This window comes from Lethenteron reissneri, chromosome 21 (assembly GCF_015708825.2).
Source record: "Lethenteron reissneri isolate LAM-NWPU_2019-01 chromosome 21, ASM1570882v1, whole genome shotgun sequence".
NCBI lineage: Eukaryota > Metazoa > Chordata > Hyperoartia > Petromyzontiformes > Petromyzontidae > Lethenteron > Lethenteron reissneri.
In genome coordinates, this window is record NC_083799.1 from 1,276,141 (window position 1) to 1,300,063 (window position 23,923).

At 42.5% G+C, this 23,923-nt stretch overlaps 1 protein-coding gene across 5 annotated transcripts in view; it reads left to right on the plus strand.

The window, feature by feature from the left end:
- Window positions 1–23,198, plus strand: part of LOC133345002 (5'-AMP-activated protein kinase subunit gamma-2-like) — a 45,696-nt gene extending 22,498 nt beyond the window's left edge. For 2 of the 5 annotated variants that reach the window (XM_061555340.1, XM_061555339.1), the window contains 14 exons: window positions 4,233–4,515; window positions 6,366–6,535; window positions 8,945–9,005; window positions 13,589–13,692; window positions 14,029–14,110; window positions 14,739–14,797; window positions 15,200–15,245; window positions 15,779–15,833; window positions 16,471–16,597; window positions 17,454–17,619; window positions 18,970–19,007; window positions 19,406–19,552; window positions 20,143–20,236; window positions 21,809–23,198. In XM_061555340.1, the coding sequence (XP_061411324.1) occupies window positions 4,233–4,515; window positions 6,366–6,535; window positions 8,945–9,005; window positions 13,589–13,692; window positions 14,029–14,110; window positions 14,739–14,797; window positions 15,200–15,245; window positions 15,779–15,833; window positions 16,471–16,597; window positions 17,454–17,619; window positions 18,970–19,007; window positions 19,406–19,552; window positions 20,143–20,236; window positions 21,809–21,861 (1,485 nt within the window). In that variant the 3' untranslated portion in view covers window positions 21,862–23,198. Of the gene's footprint in view, window positions 1–2,936; window positions 3,053–3,471; window positions 3,622–4,232; window positions 4,516–6,365; window positions 6,536–8,519; window positions 8,725–8,944; window positions 9,006–13,588; window positions 13,693–14,028; window positions 14,111–14,738; window positions 14,798–15,199; window positions 15,246–15,778; window positions 15,834–16,470; window positions 16,598–17,453; window positions 17,620–18,969; window positions 19,008–19,405; window positions 19,553–20,142; window positions 20,237–21,808 lie in introns of those variants that run through there. The other 3 variants (XM_061555341.1, XM_061555342.1, XM_061555343.1) reach the window with 3 other exon arrangements.
- Window positions 23,199–23,923: the final 725 nt, after the last annotated feature.

Below are 23,923 nucleotides of genomic sequence, written 5' to 3' on the forward strand. Positions count from 1 at the left end.
TCCGTCATCAGAGGTGGGGACAACCACCGCAAGAAACAATTGCTGAAGTCGGCCAGGGGGGGGCTGATTGTGACAAGGGATTATATAGATGAGGAAGGGGGGAGGAGCCAAGGGGAGTGTGGGGGTGGGGCGTGGATCAGAGGAGAGCGGCAAACAAGATCCCAATGATGAGCCCACAAAAATTGAGCGGCTGCTTAATCACATCCATGGCCAATCACAAATTGTCATTTCAAGGTCATCTGCTTGGGCTTGCGCCTCTGGCTCTTAGCCCTTTCTCTCTCTCGAGTCTCCTCTAACTGTATCCTCCGTTTTTGCAAAATATTGTCATTGTAATATCTTTGCTCAATGTTTTTGAATAATTAATTTCCTCAATATTAATTGAATACAAATGATTAAATTTGGCCTATCATTGGCTATATGAAAATGGCTTTTACCAATTAAACTAATGTTATTTTTACATTTCTGGATAAGTTGAAGGCATTGTTATATTGTACAGATTTTGAAATTTGTAATCTATACCGTACTCGTCATTTACTGTACAACCTGAGTTATTGTAATTAATTTCTTATACCCGCGAGCCCCGCTTCCAACCCCTGTGCTGCTGGGACCACCCCACCAAAAATTTGAGCCACCAATCGCCACTGCTGGAACGCTTTTGCAATTGATGGATCTTTTTGTGGTTGCGATCGCGGTCTAAGGGTGCCTGTTGTGAAATGGTTGTGCAATGCTGAAACACGAGCACCTGTACAGTTGGACATCACTAATGTGGTTGTTGCTAATTAATATTTGTACCAGATCATACACGTGAAAAGTCATGGCATAGTTCTGCCTGACACACCACTTTCCCTTCGTCATTCCCAATCACTGCCACACCAATTCATCCTGAATGTTATTATCACCACACCCACCTCCCTCAAAGATGACGTCTACACTGTAGAAGAAACCCCATGTTTGTGGAATGGTCTGTAATAAATATTAATTACGCTTTGGTTCTTTTGGTAAAGTCACGTAGGCAGTGGAAACTGCTGGATTATTTTATTTTTCCGCCTGAGGACGATCGCTTGTGTTGCGATCGAAACGTCGTGACTTTACCAAAAGAACCAAAGAGTATGGATTCCTGCAGTGATGAAAGCTAGAGATCAAAATATTAATTAAAAATATCTATCATTCCTGTCGCAGTTCTATTTAGTTGACCAATATGTTTTTGGGGCTTTGCCGTTTTTCTCGTAAACATGTTGACAATGTTTTTCTGATGTAATGCAATTTTAGCTCCTGAACACCATGTGAGGGATTAGTCTGAGCTCAGACCATATATTTCACTTGTTAGTACCACCTCGGGTGGCATAATTCTTAGTCATTCCAGTTTCGTTGTGTGGCCAATAACAGTGAATTGTGACAATCTGAAACGAGTGAAATTCGAATTTTACACCTAAAAATCCGTTTTTCTGAAAGTGACAGTCCCTCGACTCTTGGCATGGCACAGCCTCTTATTATTGTACTGATAAAAGGTTGATGGAGAAGGGCTGTTGCTAGAGTGTGTGTATACTCAACAGAGGCAAAAACACGTCCAATACATGCAGTAATACAAGCATGTTACTGGTAGGAACCTCATGGTTACACCAGCCCACGGGATTATTGTGTCCGTCGTGCAGGGAGGGGCTGGGTGTGGAGGGTGGGGAGGGGCTGGGTGTGGAGGGTTGGGAGGGGCTGGGTGGGGAGGGGCTGGTCACTCCGCGTGGTGCCCTTATAAAACTCAACGTTTAACCGACTCACACCGGCTTGTGCCCGCCCTCACAGTCGGCCATATTTGCGGAATACTCCATGCCGCCGTTGACCCTGGCCATTGACCGAGCAACCCAACGTTCCTACCAGCTCCTTCCGCAGGAATGTGTTTACGAGACATTTAAGAAGTCGCACTTGACTTAATTTAAATAGCTTTTCCATAAAGGATAGTCATTACAAACTCTAAAACATTGCCAATTGGCCAGAGGGGGGCATGAAATAATAATGCTGCCCCCAAGTGCCTCTGGTTGGAGTTTCTGTTGTTGTTGGGTATCTCTATTCATGACATGGGTCATGAATTAAAATCGTACTGCTCATACTTCACTGCACTTGGAACATACTTTCCATGTTGCAAGAGCTGTGCTGGTGGTTGCAGCTGTATGCTGTTAACACTGGTTATAAGGGGCACAGTCCAGGCTGTACCCAGGGTTGTTTGTCACTTGTAGGATTTAAAGGCACGTGTTTGCTTGCAGACAGAAAATTTGTGTTTTATTCACGTTGCCTCTGCATTTCAAAGGCACCTAGGGCTATTACTTGACAAGGGTGCATTTCTGCTGTTGTGTTAGCAGTCTGTGGAAATTGTTTGTTTTGCCTTTTTACATATGAACTTCGTTGACACCGTACATAGCCAACCGTGCTAATCGGAGCTCGTGCAGTATAGGGAAAGGAAAACATGTGGGATGGATGGGAAAATCACTGAAGTAGTCTTGCACAGATCTTTGCAAAAGTCACAGCAATATTTGTAGCACTCAGGTATTATATAATTTTCATTCGAGCATTTATTCAATGACACACTTCCTTTTACATTCCAAAATACATTAACTTGAATTGCTGTTTGTACAAAATTATAAAGTCTCAAAGTGCTCTTTTTAAATACAATCGACAAACTTGTTTCCAAATATATTCATACCTCTGTGCAAAATTAAACCACAAACTGTGATTATGTCCAGTATTTGTGCAAACCAAGATCCTCATGTTAGGGTGCCTCGTCAGATTAGTGCCATGAGCACTGTTTTCCTAGTAGTGCTCGGTGCTGCTGTTGCAATACGCTGTCAAGCACGCCAGCACGTAATTGGTTCCGTGTGCATCAAACGGCGAATAATCCAGCGCTTATTGGTGCGGGGAGGGAGCGCTGCATATTGGAGCCCCTGAGTCTTAAAGAGAGCCATTGTACCCCAGGGCACGTTGTGCCGAGGGCCGTGTGCGCAACGTTCCGGTGCCACGTGGGGAACTGCGTGCAGTCTCTGCTACCATGCGCACGGAGAGCTCTGTAAGCGACTGTTTTCCAGCATGCACGGCACCGCACACATCACCAGCAAGGAAGGCATCGCAATCACGCGCGCAGCAGCAGCACCGCCACACACAACTCTGCCACTGCCTGGGATGGCAACGCAACACAAGGCAGCAGCAGCAACATGCATGGTAGAATGTAGCTTGTCTTGATTTTGGCTGAAGAAGACATTTGTTTTGATATCTCATCTTTGATAGATGTATATAGCTTCTTAGTCCAATGTGATATACAATAATTATAAAATTGTACATTAGATAACAGTGAATAAAATAGTGGTTATTAAAAGTGTTGGTGTAGTTATGGTGAGAGTAAGGAGGACCGGTAGAAGTGGTTGGGGAGGGGTGGGTAGGGGTAATGCTAGGGATTTGGGTAGGTCGTACCTAGGGGGGCTGGGCGGGGAGTCGCAGTAGGATAGGGAAGGGAGAAGAGATGAGTTTAAAGGGGAGAATGGAAGCAGGTTGGTGAAGATTATTTTATATGCAGTGGGAGTTGGTTCCAGTGAAGGGGCGCAAGAAGGGAACCGGAACGAAAGCGTGACTGGGCACAGGGTGAGTGCAGAGATGTAAGAAATACAACTTTGAGGCTTGTTAAATAATGTACCTTGCCAACTATAAAATCGGCATTGCAATGTCTTTAAATTGTATTTTATTGAACAAGTATTGTTTGTTGATTTACATAGCAGACTCTTGAAGCTCATTCTATGCTGGTTGGAATTTTATTTTCATGATCACATGTTCACTCTGTGCGGTACGCCTATAACATGGACTTGGAACCTTGCATCCTTTATGATATTTTTTACAACCTTGTCTTTATATGGAATGTCATATTTGTGCCTAAATTTGTTTATGTTTTACATTGCCTCGGTTTGCGTGGCCTGTGCCATTTTTTTGGCTCCCTCCCAGAATCTTGCTGGACTCCTGAGCCATGCGTGCGATTTCCCATTCCGACGGATTCTCCTTCCCTTGCTTTCTACGACTAACATTGCGACTTCGGCAGTTAAAATTTGATGGTAATAAAAATATAATTGTTGTGGCTTGGATAAGTATTCCCGTTCACCCTGTCATCGCATTTATTTAATGTTTGTATTTCACAATGGTTGTGCACTTTGTCGCCAGGTGTCCCTTTTTTTTACCACTGAAGTTCCCCCTTTGTTTTCCAGGACATGGGCCGCAGAAGAGTGGAACGCACGGTGAGTAATGACGGAGACTCAAGCATGCAACCCAAATCGCCTACCTCCCCACTGAGCCCCCGCGGCGCAGAGGGAATCGCGGGGCCTTCCTCCCCGCGGCACAGGCCCAACTTCGCCGGCCTCATTCGCCCAGGCCATCACTACAGGGAGAGGGGTGCCACGAAGGAGCCCCAGCACAAGGATTGCAGCCAGGCGCAGCAGCTGGTCTCCACGTCCCCTCTGGGAGCACGGTTGTTGAACCGCAGCAAGAAAGGTGGGTTTAGTCTTGGTGCGTGTGCTGTTTTTGATCCTGCGCTCCATGAAAGGGGATTAATGTAATCTTGCATATGTTTAGGGTCAAGCGTGCACGGTTGTGCCCGTGCACTCACATGGTCATATGTAGCCCCCACACATTGGCATGCCTTGCGTTTCTCAAAACAAACACTTTGTGCAAAACATAATACTTGGATTTAGCCTTTTAAAACTTGATTTGAAGCTTTTGTGACTGCAAGAATTACTCTTTGGTTCTTTCGGTAAAGTCACGTAGAAAGAAAAGAAATTAAATAATTGAATACGACGTTTCGATTGCAACACAAGCAGTCGTCATCAAGTAGAACTAAATTTGAGAGACAAAACACAGACGCTCTGTCTCTCTGCTTGTGTGTCTGTCTGTGTGTCTCCGTGCCTGTGTTTTGTCTCTCTCAAATTTAGTTTTACCCGATGACGACTGCTTGTGTTGCAATCGAAACGTCGTATTTGATTATTTAATGTATTTTCTTTCCACACGACTACCGAAAGAACCAAAGTTTTGCCTTTTCCTCCACTCTCCCAGTCTCGCTTTAATAGCTTGCAGTTGCATGTATTGAGTAGTAGTACAGCCAATATCTACTTTGCCTTCTGATTTTGCAGGGTACAACTTATTTTAATGCTTTTCATCTGAGATTAAATAGTGTTCATGCATTGGCTCTATCCATTTGTCTGTAAATAGAGATCACTAACTCTTGTAAAGAGAATCCAATGTAAACGAAATATTATTATGAAGTTCTGTTTTCTCTTAGTGATTTAATTTATAGACAGCCAAGCAATCTAACACGCATTCGCCATAACTCTTCGACAAGGATTCTGAAATAAAAAGTACCATGCATGCAGAAAAAGAATACATCCATAAATAGATAAGTCTATGAAATATACTATAAGAACCGCCATTCGCCACTAAGTGGCGGTAACGTCTCCGCGGCGCTTGTGCCGGTTATGTGCACTTTTTTATGGCCCCGTGAAGCGTCGAACGTTTGCTGGCAGGAGGCCATGGAACAGACCCAGGTATCGTACCATGGGTTGACGAACTGAGATTACCGGCAGATGCACCACCTGTGCCCCCTACTGTGGCAAATTTGTGTGTTTTTTAGCTGCCCGGCGCTCCGCTCGTTGTTGCGAGAGTTGCTCCTCTGCCCTCCGCTTTGCTTTCTTATTTTTATCAAACAAGTGTGCAAGCAGATGCATAAATGCAATTTCAACACTCTCCGATGGTGCTGGCTCCATAGAGGAGCAGTGCCAAGGAAATGTGCCCCCTCTCGGCCAGCACTCTGTTTACTTAGTTAGGCATCGTGCAGCTTCTTCCCAATCACTTGTCTGTCGACCAGTGGTGCATACTCGGGCAATGGGAGTGGTCCGTGGAACTGAATACAATAATTCGTTTTGGACAACACACATCTTCTTCACTGCATGGTGATTCGTGGAAGGGTTGGTGGTGCATGGGTCCAGAACGTTTGTGGAACCGCTGGATTATACGATGCTGCTCCTTCCCCGATTGGTGGTGGTGTGACTTGCCGATTGGCGGATACATGCACTCAAAAGCCATCTCTCCTGCTGCTAGTCTGTTCCACCACTGAAAACCCAGCTTCCTCCAGATTCATTCTGAAATGTAAATTAGTTTTGTTGTAAGTGCACTTAAATCGCTACTTGATGTGATCCGTGAGGGCAACACTGCCAATCTTTGATGGGATGGTTTTGATGGCATTTCCACTTCGTACGCCGAGTTGATGGACACTGGCGCTTACTAATGGCGCTTGGAGTCTCGGCAAGGTAGACCATGGTTGCTGTGCTCTTTTGTCATGCGCGTGACAGGGCATGGACAGAGTGCGACCTCGTCTACTGCGGCATCCTCCTCTTCCCGCCCTCCGCGTGTTGGGTTCCCGCTGGAGGCGTACGACCACGAGCCGAAGCGGCCGGAGTTCCGCCGCCGCGCGTACTCGTCACCTCCCGAGCCCAGCCAGCGCCCACGCGCCTACACATTGGTTGGTTGTGATTGCCGACCCGTTTTAATAATAAAAACGCCTTGTGGCATGTACGCATGGGAGACGTAGAGCACGCACGTACATCGGGAACGTTTCTGCAGGCTGGGGGCGCACAGGGCAGTTGGTGTGTACACGTGCATACAGAGCAGTCGCGTGTACATGGTAATGTTCCCACTTTTGATGTCGGCAGGAGATGCTTCCTGTGTGGCAGAAGTGTCCATTGGAAAAGCTTTCTGGACAAATCTGTAATGGCAGTTATCGTTTTTCTAAAGTTAATGTTGAGTAATCGTCATAAAAACAAGTCTGCAGAACGGTGGTACAGTGGTTAGCACATGATCGTGATTAACATGGTGGCTGGCGTTCAGTTCCAAATATTAGAAACCAGTCAAGGCTCCTCACCTCCACTCCTCCCCTTTAAAACCATGTGCCAACACACTGAAGTATGGTCAACCACCCGTGACCAACACGTCATTTGAGCAGTGACTTAACAAAGGGGTGTAAATTAATATTTATCCCAAAATAACAAATTATTATAGTTGAATAATATTGATATAAATAGTGATAAGGGAATAAAAGGACATACTTTTCTGGTGCTTTTTTAGATGAATTGTACAAGTAAATAAATATTTACTTTTGCAAGGGATGTTAATGATATCGATTAGGTCACTGATGTGAATGGACGCCACACCAATTTCTCTGTTAATGTTTAGGACAACAAGCGCGGTATTATGCTAGCTTTCATCACTTTCACGTTTCTTTGCCCTATGTCTAAACAATAGAAGTAAGTACATGCTTTACTAGTTTTCATCTCGCTCAATAAATAACAAAGTATGTATACGACCATCGTGTAATACAATATAACAACACTAGCATTTAATATACTGCCAATGTTTGATATATTTATACACACACTTCAATAGAGCTCTTTTCATTAAAGGGCTTTTTAGTCTGATCGTAGCTTATGGTGGAAGGCCAAATGTATGATCTTGAAGCCACAAGGGTCCCCTTGTATGTTGTGGTACATCAGGAATGGATGGTATACACATTTACAGGCCTTGAAGAACTGTCAAATGTATTTGGTTAACCTCAGTTTAATAATGGTCCCTGCCTAGGCACACCGCCACTTTGCTTTGAGAAGCAACTGGATGACCCTATGGACTTGATTTTTGTTTGTATTTGGAAGCAACTTTTGATGTCCATATAAATAACAATTTAAACTGATGAGCATATCTACTTTATTAAGTGGTTAACACACTTTTTTAAAACATTTAACTTACCAATGTATGTTTGACCATGTTTACACTACATTTGTGATAAAATTCGATCTTGTTTACCTACATTCTGACTGACAGATTTCAGCTTTTTGAAAGCCTAATCCCAAGATATGTTCTTAAGATTTCCCATCTCTGAACTGATTTACATTCCATAAAAAAAAAAACTGTCACAACTAATTTGCAACGAAACGGTGCTCCATGTTTCTTGATGACCGGGAACAACATTCAAAATGTTCACTTTCCGTGTCTGCCCAGAGAATCAAAATCAGAATCTTTATTTAGACTGGAGGAATCTGAGCTATTAACCACTTTTTTACCAATGTCCAGTAGGGGCGGGTCAGAAAAAATGATAGGCCCTGCGGTACAACTAGTCTTGCTCTTATTCTGTAGGTCCTGAGTGTACTGTAAAAAGTTTAATTTCCAAGCCTCCCTTATTCTTAGGCTTAAGCTTTACATCAGAAATTATGTACATTTCAATATATAATTGCCTTATGCTTGCTTGTACTTGCTCATACTCGGGTACCTTCCGGCCATTGTTTACTGGATTTATTTGAGCTGTTCCGAGTGTCTGGGTGTCGGTAATGATGGTGGGGGGGGGGGGGGCAGTTCTCAGGAATGTGTCTGCTTCTGTGAGCTTGAGGACAGACCCATTTATCTTCCCGTGGAGCCACTCGGCATTGCGGCTCGCGCTCTATTTATAGCCTTGCTGCTGCGCTGATTGGTCGAATGTCCCTTGAGCAGCGGTGTGGTTGCGTGTGGACTCCGAACCATGGGGCTGCAAGGGCGATGCTTCCTTTGTCGCCATTGAGTTTCGCAGCGGAGTCTCGCCGTACACTCCTGGAGCGGCGTGTGTCAGATTTTGGTTGATGCTCTGCGTGGGAGAGCTGCTGTGTGTGCCTTCCACTTGTTTTCTTGGTGCGACCCCCCCCCCCCCCCCCCCCCCCCAGTACTGCGTGTCGTGTGTATTTTGTGCGTGTGGCACGCACCTTCGGGGCCATGTCATATGCTGTTAATAGTGCTTTGCTGTGTCCTCGGCAGAAGGGTTGCGTTTTGTATCGAGTATTGCATCGGCACCCTGCATGCATGGCGAGAGTCCATTTACACGAGGTGGCTGGTGGTCCTCTGTCTGTGGCAGGAGCATCGCTTGGCTGACAGGTCAGAAATCATGCTGGAGAAGCTGACCCTGGAGGAAACGCGTGAGTAGTTCTCCCACTTCTTGTGGGGCCGTACCCATTACTTGTTATTGGTGGTGTTCTTAACAATGGATGAGCAAAATAGCTTTTATGTGTAAAAAGAACACGGCTCTCAGTTGTAATATCAATAGATTACAATGCCTAAATATATTATTATTTTTTTCAGATTACCCGAAATTGTTAATGCACGGATTTATGGTGAAATGTCTGAAGCACTTTTTAGTATCCTATGTTACCTATGTGTTCAAAAAGTAGTGACGAGGCAACTTGTAAAATAATTGCCTGCAACCCATGTAGTTCGCTTGAGGCTGTGATGCATATCTAATGGGATGTCGAAGTGCTCTTTCTTGGCTGTGCCGAGCATTGGTGCCGCCGTGTGCATAGTGTGGTTGCTCTCCATGTCACTGTTCGCTCCATGAAATATAACACCATCTTTTATATCCAAAAAGGAAAATGTCTGAATGTCTAGGACTCTGTGAAGAATGCCTTTTTGTTGTATGGGAGGTTTGGCCAATTTACATTGACTGTGTGAGGAAGCAACCAGAGCTCTTGCAAAACTTTCTCACTCAAGCATGATAATTAATGCTCTGTTTGCATCCCTGAGCCAATTGTGTGGTAGGCATGAGTGCATGTACTGGACAACAATTGTTGCCTTGCCACCACAAACTTGTACTCTGGTAATCGGCTGCAGAGGATTAAAGGGCTAAGTTCGATGTATGGCAACGACTTGAACTCAAAACCTTCCAATTGTGAATTTCAAACACTGCATTTGTCCAATGAATAGCCATTCCATTTTATATTATACAATGAACATAATTTTATCTGCATGTTAGCTGAGACTCTAGGACCCACTTTAAAACAAATAGGCTGACCTTTTTGTATCGTTGTCGCAGCCTCTCTTCCTCCATATACAATTAACAACTTGACGCTTCTGTCAACAGCTGACTTGAATAGAAACTTTATAAGAGGTGACTTTTCGGGAAATAGCCATTCAGAGGCCCTCCAATTTAGCACTGTTGACTACGTATGTTGTGAAAAGAAATTCGTACGTAGAGGCCATAAAGGTTACACAGTGCACTGGCCCCTGCTGTGAAGAAGGGCAATTACCTGAATTATATCTATGATATACTTTTTTAAGGCCATGTTATTGGCGAATGTGTGTTTTTGTTATCAAAAATAAATTACCACCTTATTTATCACAAAGGTAGATGCTTCCTTAACAGGCAGGCTTCCCCTGTGTGCAGAGCTTGTCTGCTAGAAGCCCAGTGGTCACGGCTGCTGTGTTGTGTATTATTAGCCTGTTTAACACGTAGGCTTTCACGACCAATATCATCCATAATATAAGTATTTTTTGGGTTGGATCGCGTGAATATATAAACGTGTCGTTAAAACCCGCCACCACCTGACACGGCCAACTCGTAAGGGTTGTCACGTAAACAGAACAGGTGTGTACAGGATTAACTGCACGTGTGGTAAATGTTATGTTGGCAAACAGGACGAATGATCAGCACGAGACTAAAAGAACATCGGAGAAATATTGAATTATCCCAAATACAGCTGTCGGCAGTAGCAGAACACGCGTGCCAGTGTGAGGAAACAGGCAATTTTGATAATGTTGAAGTTTTGTGCAAAACTAGCTACTACGGGCCAAGACTAATTAGATAATCTATCGAAATTGAAATAACTTTAACCGTTCGGATAGCTACTGCCTTAGTGCTGCGTGGAAGCGAATCATCAAATAATCCATTTTTAAATGCATGCCTACAAAGGGCAGCATACTTCAATACGGATTACCGTTGGTAGGAATATTTTTTAATACAAACAATAGACAGGAAGGACAAGATCAAAGGGCTCGCAAAATGTACATTGTCACAGTAATCGCCCCCCGCCCCGCGCAGAAGCGTGGTCACCACATCTACGCCTCTATATAAGGAACGAAACAGTTATACTTCCCCACAAATCTGGTTGTCGCCTGATGAAGCTAGTTGTAATTACTGGCGAAACGTACGTACTCGCATTGGAAGTTTTGTGGATTGGCTCTCCAGCACACCGGTGTGCCGTACTGGTGACGAATTGGTATGTTCTGTTTGTGACAACCCTTACTAGTTGGCTGTGTCAGGTGGTGGCGGTTTTTGACGACATATTTACGTGATCTAACCCAAAAAGCCTCTTATGGATATTATTATTCTGCCACTTCACTGGAGGATGAAAAAGAATTTCAAATCTGCAGTGTTCATTTTATTTTGTTTACTCGTCATAACATTTTAATCTTACTGTTTACGTAAAAACTGTTTACTTTGACTAACTTTCTGAAAAAGTTTATTGTCCTGATGGTAGTATATATTTGTTTGTGATCAACCAGATGACATTTCATGAGTTTCCCAATAAAAAAGACGATGGAGCAAAAATTCCACAGCATCAGCACATCGGCATTCGTTTTTGTGCCTTATATGCTTATCGAAAGCGCACTTTATTCGGCAGGGGTGTTATTTTTTAACTGTGTGCTCGCTCATCTGTGATTTGCCATGCATTAGGCACAATCGGCTCATTGAGGCAGATCACACACACACATACCAATTTATTTTCCCTTTTCTGGCTACGATTGAAGGAGTGAGTGTGGCTGGCATCGGTGCGTTTAGGAGTAAGTGGCCTGATGTCTGACGGCAGTTAAAAGGTCCCCCAAGGACAAAGAAGCTCTTGCCCTAAAAAAAGCTGTTGCGTAGGCCAGCTTAATGCACGTTTATCCCATCGGGCCACTCGGTTACATCTTACGAGCCAACACACATTATTAACTGAGAAAAGCATTGAGCTAGAAAACATGTAGGCGTGAGCTTCGTCATACTTCATGGGACCTCTGTTGCCTGTACCAAAATCTGATAATGGGGTTTTTTCCCATTTTTTCTGGCAAAAAAACAAGTGTTGAGATGTTAAGTCACCAAACTGAAACGTTTTACAAGGAATCATGTCTACATTAACCACAATACTTGTGGTTAGAATGCATACAAAAAACGTACTCTGATAATATATTCATTGTATTTGAAACTGATTGGTCCACATCAGAGACGGCTTTCTTTTGAGCCTAGCCTTTTGGCGTCCTCTGGTCTAACACCGTTTTGAGACTAGGCTCAAAAGAAAGCGGTCTGGTGTGGACCAATCAGTTTCAAGGACAATGCATATGTTATCAATGTTTTTGTTTTCATTCTGACCACAAGCATTGTGGTTAATGCAGACATGATTCCTTAACACCTGCTTTGTTGCCAGAAAAAAGGGGGAAAAACATCTATTATCAACGTCATACTTGTTATTATAGAAATGATTACATTGGAGAGAATTGTAACATCCCGAAATTATCACCAAATTGTGTTTTTGAGTGAAATATAAAAGTGTTAATTTTTTTTCGAGTGTTGGTAGTGGACACTCACCTGACAATCTGTCACTAAGCCTTAGTGTGGTCGCTTGTTCACATAACACCCAGCACAACGGAAGAAAGACAAGACAAATATCTCCCATAGCCTCAACAAACTTTTCGGGCAAGTGCCCTTCGTGTACCAATGAATGCCGGCACCCCTTTCTCTGCCTAGTGGTGATGTTTACACACTGCGCCTTTAACTCATTTGAGGCCGACTCGACCTATGTTAGGCCCAGGACTGTGTTTCAGATAATCGTCACTGGCATTGCGCAGGAGCGGGAATCGAACTCTTCGCTGGGTTCGTAGTGCAGCCTGTTTAACCACTGCACCACCGCTCTCCGAGCAGAACACACCCCCTTGATTCTTATTTTGAAATGTGGTATGACGTCTTCCCTATTTAGCCATTTGGATTTTAGTTTGTAGTGATGTAACTAGCATTCATCTCCTGTCAATCGGCAGAATGATCACATTGACTTCTGCAGATTGGTCCGCTTGTGCACATCTGTCAACCTCTGGGGCACATAATTTATTGATATTAAATGCAAATCTCAAGAGAAGGATACATATAGATCCCACCCCTGCCCCCCACTGCGATTCCTCGATCGAGGTGATCCATCGGCAAGCTTGCGAATGGATGGCTCTATAGTGGTGTCTTCAGGATTTACTGGGACACTCTAAATGGAGATGAAAACCGCAGTTGATTCTGCTGGCCCAAAATTGAGCCAAAAGGTCTCTGTTCTCATTCCCTCCCTGGCTCTGCTTGAGAGTGACATTTAGTCGCTCCCCTTAGGCCCAGATGTTCTCAGCCAGATCTATAATTTATGTATATTATTAGTTTGGATGTGCAGTTACGATACTTCTAGATTTTAAGCTTTCGTGACTGCAAGAATTCATACTCTTAGGTTTTTTCAGTAAAGTCATGTAGGTAAAAAATAATAATACAAAATACTAATAATTGTTATTATTTTATTTCTATTCTATAAATAATAATAGGAAAATAATAATTTTATTTCTATTAATATTTTTTTATTTTTTACCTACGTGACTTTACCGAAAAAACCTAAGAGTATAGTTACGATACTCCAGAATTATTATCTTTTATCATTTTCAGCTTGCTTGCATCGTATGGTAACACGTGTGTGTGTGTGTGCGTGTGGATCTGTCTGTGTTTTTGTAGAGGGTTCCCCAGATACTGCTTACGTGAGGTTCATGAAGTCGCGCAAGTGCTACGACATCATTCCCACCAGCTCCAAACTCGTCGTCTTTGACATCTCCTTGCAGGTCCCATTGACGCATACTACCGCACGTGGCAGTGCCTTTATCTCTCTTCTGTGTCATGTGTGTGTCTCTCATATCGCTTGTGCCTCCTGTCACTGCTGCTGAATGCATCATCTTGTTATATCATCCGAGTGCATCTAATGCATCTCCTATTCTCTTGATTTAATCTGAAACATCTGTGTTCACTCTTCCTATAATTTTAACAGAATAAAAAATAAATGGGTTAATTGATGGATCATTATCCATCTAGTGTGAGTGCACAAGCATCTGGTATTGGGGGGTGTGTGTGTGTGTGTGCGCGCGCACTGCGTTATGCTGATGTGGTGACGTATGCTGCAGGTGAAGAGGGCTTTCTTCGCCCTCGTCTCCAATGGAGTGAGGGCAGCACCTCTCTGGGACGACAAGATGCAATGCTTTGTGGGTAAGAAATGCATCCACTTGTTTACTCGCACTGCAACAAACGAATTTGATGATGGCCAGTGGATGAAACGTGTCGATTGGCAACCAATGGAGGGCACCTGCCCGAGAGGACGACCATCATAGAAATGGGGCACTGAGATGCTTAATGGACAGAAGTGAAGAATTATTATGGTGAGACATGGCGACGAGTTGGCAAGGCCTTCATCCGGCAGTTGATTAATCATGGCTGATGAGGATTAGAAACTCGGGATATTGTGTATCAAAGTGGTACATGTGCACATGACTTTTCCTCTGTCTAACTCAAGTGACCTACAATTGACCATGCATTCAATGAAGATTATTTGTTCCACTACACTAATTTTATCAAGTTAATTTAATCTATTGTGTCCTCCAGCTTTGTTTTGCACTGTTCTCGAGACCTGACAGTAGTGTGTTTTATAAGACAAATAAAATGTTTCTAAAGAAATCGTAATGGAATGCAACACCGTTTTTCTGATCGGTTTGGGTGAAAGTGTGTTTACAAAGTTGAAATATAATTCAGTCTGACACATACCTTGCTGTTCTTTTGGGAGATTGGGTGAGATGCCCTTTTGTGTTTTAACTCATGTTAGCCATTTTTATTTTCACAGGAATGCTGACAATTACAGACTTCATTAACATTCTTCATCAATACTACAAGTCTCCAATGGTAAAACACTGCTGTAGGACAGTGCCGCAGCATTACATAACCGTTGGTAAAACGATGATTGTCCTCGTGAGGGACAATTCTAATTCCAATGACCTCCTTTGTGAGAAGTTAAAACTGCTTGTTCTTTGGGTACACTAGCCGCTGCCATAATATTTATAAAATGCCACCACTGGCCTGGATCTTGCAATGCAGATGAGAGCCATCCCACGTTTTTTGCAAGGAGAAACTTTTGTTTTTGTTTACGTTACTAGGGCAGTGAATGGTACCAGTTATTCAGCACTGAAAGTCACACTGCTCCTGGTTGTTGGGTTGTGTGTACAGCCCTTGGATTAACCTCATCTGATGTATAACAGCTCGGAATGTAGGGATGCTAAGAAGTAGTGACTCTCTTCCCATTTGCAGGTGCAAATTTATGAACTGGAGGAACACAGGATCTCAACTTGGAGAGGTAATTTGTGAAAGGCACGATCGACAAAAAGGGGGCACTTTGCACTGTGAAAAGAATGCGCATCGACTCTTTTCAGCCGTTGTATGCCGTGCCATGTTTCTAAACTTGAATAGTTTCCTGGGCCTTGTTGGCAGTGGTGTGGAAACTGGCTAGAAATACTCATTTACTATCACTAATCAACACTTTTATAACTAAACACTATCCGTGGCCATTCTGCTCTGAATGGAGGGCTATGGAAACCCAGTACATGTAGGCTGGTTTTGGAAATTATGCCCATGTCCTGCTTCATATTTTCAAATGTTGTGATGCTCAATGATCCATTATAGATGTTTTTTGTTTCCCCATGTGAAAATGTACTGGTAATCTTGTCAGGATGTGTAGAGTTTTAGTTTTTCCTCAAATTGTAGAAAAGTAAATAAGGTACCTCGCAGAGTTCTTTATTGACTGTCCTTGTACTTTAAACCTTGACATCTATGCATATTTTGTGTTTTGAACACTGGTACAACATGCCTCCTTTGTGTTTGATTTTACAGAAGTTTACCTTCAAGACTCATTCAAGCCTTTGGTATCTATATCTCCTAATGCAAGGTATTTCCATTAAGTTTCTCTGACGACTGGTCCTCTAACCTGTAGCCGTCCACAACCATTTATTTTGAGCCCCTCTTGGCCAAGAGGAATAGTTCTGGCATAATCCAGAAGTTGCGGTAATCAGCACCGACACCGCTATTCCAATTTATAAGTTTAATTTGTGACGGCTTGAATGGATGCTCGCCTATTTATTACTGTCATTAAGACATCTTATAATTACAGTGAAGTAGATTTAATCGTCTTAAACTCCTGGTAACCATGTACCAAGTCCAAAATTCATATTAGTCCTAAACATGGGATGAATGCTTGTTAGCAAGCAACAATTTGAGGCTGATATAGCATTCGAGATGGTGGATTGGCCTACACCATGCTAGGGTCCTCTTGATTTGCCCATTATGAATGTTTAATTGCACCACACCACGTACTTATTTTAGTGACGTTCAGATGAAATTCCATTTCCATGCCATTACGAATAATCAATAATTGAACCCTGGTCACTAGGATTATAGCATAGTACGTGAACCATTACACCATTGTTCTCTCTAAAGCATGTACACACGAAGGCAAACATCCACACACATGAACAGCAGTTGCCGTTCGCCACTGTATTGTGTTATGGTTTGCTGGTCCCTTGCAGTGTCTTTGACGCGGTATACTCGCTCATAAAGAACAAGATTCACCGACTGCCTGTGCTGGACAGCGTGGCGGGGAATGCACTGTACATCTTGACTCACAAGCGTATCCTCAAGTTCCTGCAGCTCTTTGTGAGTTACCATTGTGCTTGTGTGCTCTCGGGTGGGGTGGCAGGGATATTGATTTTTTCCCGTGCACAACTACTTGGCCAGTAATTACATCGCGTTTATATTCCCAACAGGTTACCCATTTGATCTTCGTGCTTAAGGATTTATGTCTCTCGGTTTCCCGTTAACCTGGCTTGTGTGCTCGATGAATTTGTATCCTGCAAGGTTGATGGGCATATTTAGTAAATTGGCATGTCCCCCATACTTTGTTTTTTTGTCTGGTTTATCTGAGAGTTCAGCAATTCTGTGCAGTGTTCTCTAGCTCTCATGGTTGTATGTAATTTGGGCTCGGATCTTTGCTGACGTCTGCGCAATCTGTTTCTTGGCAAGTGATAGTCCAGTATATCAAACATTAGCATTGCTCAGGGCCGACAAGACTTGTTTTTACAAGTGAGATTGAGCACACACAGATGTGGAACTTGCCCGATGTTGTATGTAAATACAATACGGTATGTATCATCATTTAGTCAACTCCGTATTTAACCTGTGAAAGGTGTGAAAATCTTGTATGGGGTTGTGTGTGAAATTGGAGTTAATATACATGCCTATGTAATTTCGTCTAGTGTGTGAATGTGGTCCTTGATTTAATGTTTGTACGCAGTTGAAAGTTGATTGTTCACTGCTAGTTCTTAACTTTGACTTGGCTATTAACTGGTTTGCCATTGTCCAGCTGCGGTTGTGCATACTCATCGCTGGTTTTCTTAAGGAATGACAGCACTTGCTGTGCATTTATTTGTCAGACTGGCTATGTCTCATTTGTCGTGGTTGTGCCTGCATTGCCTTGGCTGACTGTGTACATGCTGTGCTTGGGGACTGGCAGGCAACGGAGATGCCTAAACCGAGCTTCATGAGTCAGAGCCTGCAGGAGTTGGGTATCGGCACGTATAAAGACATCGCGGTGGTGAGCCCCAGCACGCCCATCATCAAGGCCCTCGGCATATTTGTGGAACGCAGGGTGTCTGCTCTCCCCGTTGTGGATGATGATGGTACGTTCACACCCCTCGGCAACCACTGGCCCCCACACAGCGCTTTGTTGACTCCACATTGTATGCGTGGGACACCCGAGCAAGGCGAAACAGTACAATCTGGTTGATGAGGGCTCTGCTGAGCTTTCAGTTCTCTTGTGCATGTCAGGAGGGGGGGGGGGGGGGGTTTCTGCCAGTTGGTTTCCTTCCAGACTGAAAGCAGAACCTGCCTCGTTGAGTATTGATTCTATGCAGTTTTCTTGGGTAAAATGGCATGCCATTTCCCATGTACAACTTGATACGTTCAAAGTCGGACAGGAGGTGGCATTGCACCCTTACGCTGTATTGTGCTTGCATAGGCATGTGAGCTTATGCGTTTGTGCATTTGCTGCATTACTCTGTCTGTGCAACTGAATTGTGCACGCAAAAATGTTTGATTTGGTTATTTTCCTTGAATCTAACTATCTTCATATTCCACATCAATGTGTTGGGAAAAAAATATGTAGTGGGGACCACTTGGCTTCATTCATCTAATTCTCTGGAATGTTTTTTAAACGGCTGGTTTATACATCCGTGATTAAAGTTGAACTCTTAGAGTTGTACTGCTTTAGTTTAGCAATGCCCTCCAGGTTACTTCCCTGGTGCTTTAGTACTGTATGGCGTTACCTTTTGAGGTCCCACAAGTCCTGCGCTGCTGTATCTGTCAGGCCACTTCCTTTGATCCATGTTCATATACTTGTCCCTCGAATAGCAATTTGATGTTTTAAATCACTGCTGTTTTAATGTAGTTATAATATGAATATGATAAATGCTGCTAAATTGAAAACGCCACTAAATTGCCCTCCACTTTCATTGCATTCTACTACACGACACATTCATTATCAATGCAATTGATTTCCAGGCATTAAATAAAAAAAGTTGTTTGCAAATTACAAGTGTGTCAACCCTAAGACTAAACTTTTGGTTTTAATTGTTAGTGTTATCGAATGTTTGAAGTGAATCAACTAACATGCGGTTACCAAACGCAGCATTTTTGGAGCTTGACCTGCCGATTGTGCAGTTGTTACAGGTATATTGTTGGCACAGAATTCAGACCTTCATTAAATGTTGTGCTGTTTCCTGGGCTCTTTCTCTCACACTCATGATTGAGGGCATCTTTTTTTATTTGGCTGTGCCCCAAAGGGGTTTTCAGTAAAAAAATAAGCATCCAAAGACCCTAAAACTGAAACTCTCATTATTTCAACTAAACCGCACCCTATGCAAGTCCCTATGTGGGCAGCGGTGCAGAGACAAATATCGGAGTGAAATGACAATGAGTTCTTGATGTCTGTCAAGTTGGTGATTGTGTGTGCATTTCTGTTGTTTTCATAGGAAAAGTTGTTGATGTCTACTCGAAGTTTGACGTCATTGTGAGTTTTGCCTTCCTGTGTTCCATTAAAGATGCCACCAAATAAGATAAATGGCAGATAATCTAAATTAGTTAGAGCTGGTGCCTGAAAAAAAATTTCAGGTACAGAAATCTTTTTACTATTATTTTGGGAGCAGTCAAATTGTTATTGTTTTTTACGTGGTCATTTTGTCATCAAAAATAAATGTTTTTTTTATAATCCTCGAACAAGTAATACCCAATTTAAACGCATTTACCTGCATTTTCTCGAGGCATTACAATCCCAGAATGAAAAGGCGTTTCTATTGAAGTATATAAAATATTGGCATCTCCTGGTCATCGTGCTGGTTTTGTAGCGACAGCACATACATAGCCTAGGCCTAATGTCATTGGTGTTGGTCCTCTGTCGGTTCATGAAAGAATATGGCAGCGGAGAAGACCTACAACAACCTGGACATCACGGTGACACAGGCGTTGCGACACCGCTCTCAGTACTTCGAGGGCGTAATCCGCTGCTTCCGCCATGAGAGCTTGGAGACAATCATCGACCGCATCGTCAAGGCCGAGGTGTGGTGCTCGCATTGCTCTTGGCTCTCACACCTGACTGCCTCTCCATGTGCCCTGTTGATCATGGATGGACTTTGTTTTTGTCGGACGTAATTACGCTGGCCAGTGCTGTTTGGTGATTGGAGGGGTGGGGGGGGGGGGTGCTCAGGACCATTTCAGACACCACTCCACTACAGATGTTGGCCATGACTAATGGCTGGCATCATGGGCTTTTATTCAGGAAAGCCTCGCCTCGTCTTGTTGGGATGTTTAAAGAGTTGATCAATGTTTTCTGCTCGGGATTAAATTGGAGGACATGTATACAAACTTGCACGTGAGGGGACATCCAATAAGTGTAGATGGTTGAGCAGGCTTGGTGCACTGCCATCTCTTTTCATGTTTTAGCACAGGGTTGTTCTGACAGATGTTATTGCGACTTGCTGTGAAGAGTTTTAAACTGGTGTTTCTTCATCTCATGACACGTCCAATAGCAATATTTGAATAAAATTGTGTCTCAAAGTTCTGAAATGAATATTGGTTATTTTAGGACCATGACACACGCGACCGCCTAAGGGAAGTTTGATGCAGCCTGGTCGTTGGCTTGCCTGCAGGTGCACCGACTGGTGGTACTGGATGAAAAGGAGGTGGTGACGGGCATCGTGTCCCTTTCCGACATCCTGCAGGCCTTGGTGCTCACACCTGCAGGTATAAACGCGCTGTGGTCCTAACACATCCGTGCCACTGCCTCCTCCATCCAGCGCAGGTAGAGCGAGCGAGCGCCTGCCCGCTGAGCTGTGTGCCGTGCTCTCCCTCCCCCGTCACATTATGGAATGGAAGATCCAATTGGTGGAGTTGGGGAGCACTTCAAGCACGTGTGTGTGTGATTTGCACCTGGGGTTGTGTGCTTTGGTGTTGTGCACTTTGGAGCATAAACGGAACAAATGCATGTTTGCACATGTATCTTTGAGCCTGTGGGTTGTGGTGTTTGTTTTTTGTCCTGTGTTTATATTACTCCTTTTATAGGACGTTTGCTCTATTATTCACAATTGTCTTAAGTAAATGTTAATACAATTAGTTGATGCTCATTTATAGGATGAACTATTTTGCCCACTTGTTGCATAAAGTAAAATTGTGCTACTATTAATTATAGGCTTTTTTAAGTCTTAACGCACTTATTTAGCTGTAATCGTTTAAAGCAAAATGACATGAGGTGAAGTAAAGTGGTTAATAATAAACAGTTGTACAATCATATCCCATGTTATCAATTTAAAATATTTATTTTTTAGCGAATAAGCCATGAACAAAGTCCTGGGTAAATTTGAAATGATCATTGTTTGTAATTGTCTTAATAACAGGACACAAGCCCTATTATAATATACAAAATAGTGCAGCCCAGCCAAAAGGCTTCTATGATAATGTAATTCAGCTTAAGAATGTTAAAGGCTGACAGTCGACAGGAGTGGACTTTGGATTCCAAATGACATTTTTCAACCTTTTTGAAGGATGTTCACAGCAAAGTTTACATATAATAGAAAGTACATTTTTTTTAACTTGCCTTTTTAACACCTAGCTTCCTCTTACCCAAATGATCTTAGACTTGCACTCCTTGCATGGTTTGCAGGTTATAATGAATTATGTATAAACTGAGTTGTATTAGCTAGTGTCTCTTGCAGCACAGTTGGCAAACAGGTGTGGTACATTTATGAGGGGTTTTAATTGCGAATAATGATTTGTGAAGTTATATCGACTGATTGGAAGTTCTTTTTTTTTAAATACAGTTGCCCCTCATTTCAATTAGCCTAGAAATACACAAGTTAGAACCCTCTCTGAAAAGCACCAGGATTTAAAATACATGCAGCATGTGGGTAAGTTTGATTTAAAATACATGCAGCATGTATTTGAAATGGGTAAATTTGGTAGTTAATCTGTTGAAATGACTTCCACTAGCTTTTTTACAAAATGTGTTAGTTTTTATCAACTTTTTATGTATATTGCATACTTCCACTGACAACTTCATGGCAAAGACCGTCAGTCCACTGGACAACCACTGTTGACTTCCCACGGTGGCACTAATTAGACCCCAAAAAAGATGAATGGCCAAATAGACCCCTAACCAGGATGTGGACTTGCAGTCTTCAACACAAGCAGATGTTTAAGATGGGTAGCTTTCTTAGGAGGTAAAAGCCTCTTAAGGACAGGTTTGTGTATGGAAATAATAAGTACAATACTGTGACAGTGACTTGATAATTATTTGATTACAACTTTTCTTTTTTCCAGGTATTCCAAAGAGAAATAGATGGGAAATGCAAGACTCCAGCACGAATGTCTGAGTTGGCCGTTCATAATTCCTCATTCCATCACTCTTGGCCTCTAGTTTGCAACCGATATAGTCTGGCTGAATGAAGTTGTATTTTGTGTTCTCTTAGCTATGGAATAAGAGAGGCTTGTATTGAAAATGTCAAACTGCTGATGAAGGCTAGCGACAGGTGCAATGTGTGTCGCTTTCTTGAGATTTGCCCGCTGAAATGTCATAAATATTCTTTCATTGCTGGCTTCTCTGCCCATGATGCTGGCTTCTCTGATGGCGCATATGCTCGGCCTCTCAAAATGTTCAGCCATAATTATAACATTTTTAATTTGGCATTGCAAAAATCGGGTAATCCCCTTGGGACAATTATGAATTGATATATTTTTGTAATGGCTCGTATTCTTCACTTGAAGATGCCTATACATAGATCCATCTAAGCCTGACTTGCAGCCCTACCACATCTAAGGAACTACCTGTTCAAGTTATCTTGGGTGGCTCAAACTGAAATAATGAGCATATATTATTGTGGGAGAACTATAGCTCTTTGAACTCTTTGGGAATTGCCTGAATATCAATATTTACTTGGAGTCGTATCATTGGTGCATGACTCTTTTAGCCTACAAAAGCTTTCTTGTAAACGGGTTAACAGGTTATAAATATTTACACGATCTAACCCAAAAAAACGTCTATGGATGATATTAGTCGCGAAAGCCTACGTGTTTAACCGAGGTTTTATTAAATCAAAATGCCTATGCACACACCCGGCACTTGAAGTATCTGTAAGAGATTAACTTGTCTTGAATTTGTGTAACATTGAGAGACATTTACTTTACGATTTGGACCTTCAGTCATAAAATGTCTTCGTATTTCCTGCAAGCCATTCAGCATTGTACCTGCTACAAGTGTTTATACTAGGGCATGTGTGTGCATGATTTGAGCACAACATTCCCAATGAGTGCTGATAATTGATGACTGTTTTGATCACAAATGCCTTTCTCTGTATGTGATATATTTTTCTGGGGTTGTACTGTATAGTTCTAAATCTATTTGACTCCAATTTATGTAGCAGTAGAGTCTTCACTCACGTGAGTGTTGTGGCACTTTTGGGTTCGTATGTGAAGCACTAGGCATTCAATGTATGCAAGTCGGTCATTTGAGAGTAACTCTTAAAAGTTATGTTAAAGGGGAATTTTCTGTTGTGATGTGTAGCCATGTTGCACATAAGGCTGCCTTTCACCTACATAAATTGGAGTCTTGAATGTTTCTGCCTTCATTTAGAAGGTAAAATTAATGTTCTATAACAAACAGTATTACAGTATATGCCTTGTTTGGTTTTGAATAAATATTCCAATTGCATAATTTTCCTGGTCAAAGTGTAATTTGTAATACGTGGGTCCGCATCTTTAAGTTGGGTGCATAATAAACACTGAACTTTAACCAATGCTTCTGGTGCAGGGATGTTTTGGAAGAATGTATTTTTTTTACTACTGTAAATGTGTACTTTTCTGTATTTGTTCAGGAGAGAAATGTTTAAGCTCCAGTAATTGTGGTGTGATTTTGCATTTATAGACACGTTTATTTTTAAGAGCAGAGAAGGACAGGATTGTTTTGGTTTTTATTTTGGGTCTCCTGGGGAATGTTCCTTTACGGATGTTATGTTTGACATTAGTGATACTGTATTTAGAACGTTTTCCTGTTGCTATAATAACTTTGGCGAAGGCATATCTCTTTACAAGACTCATTCCAAATACAGTGATACCTCGGTTCATGAACTTAATTCGTGAACTGACTGGTCGTGAACCGAATTGGTCGTGAACCGAGGCACATTTTCCCATAGGGTTCAATGTAAATTCGGTTAATCCGTTCTGACCTTTTTTTTTGGTTTTTGAAGCACAAAAATATTAAACAAATGACAATACACATTACTGTAATACTGTACAGTATAGTAATGTATAAAGAGAGAACACTAACCTTGCTTGAGATGACTTCTGGCATGGAGGAAGGCAGGTGGGAGGCGGGTGGGAGACAGTAAGCACTCAAACGGGTGAACTGTACAATACAGTAAGTACAGTATTGTACAGTAC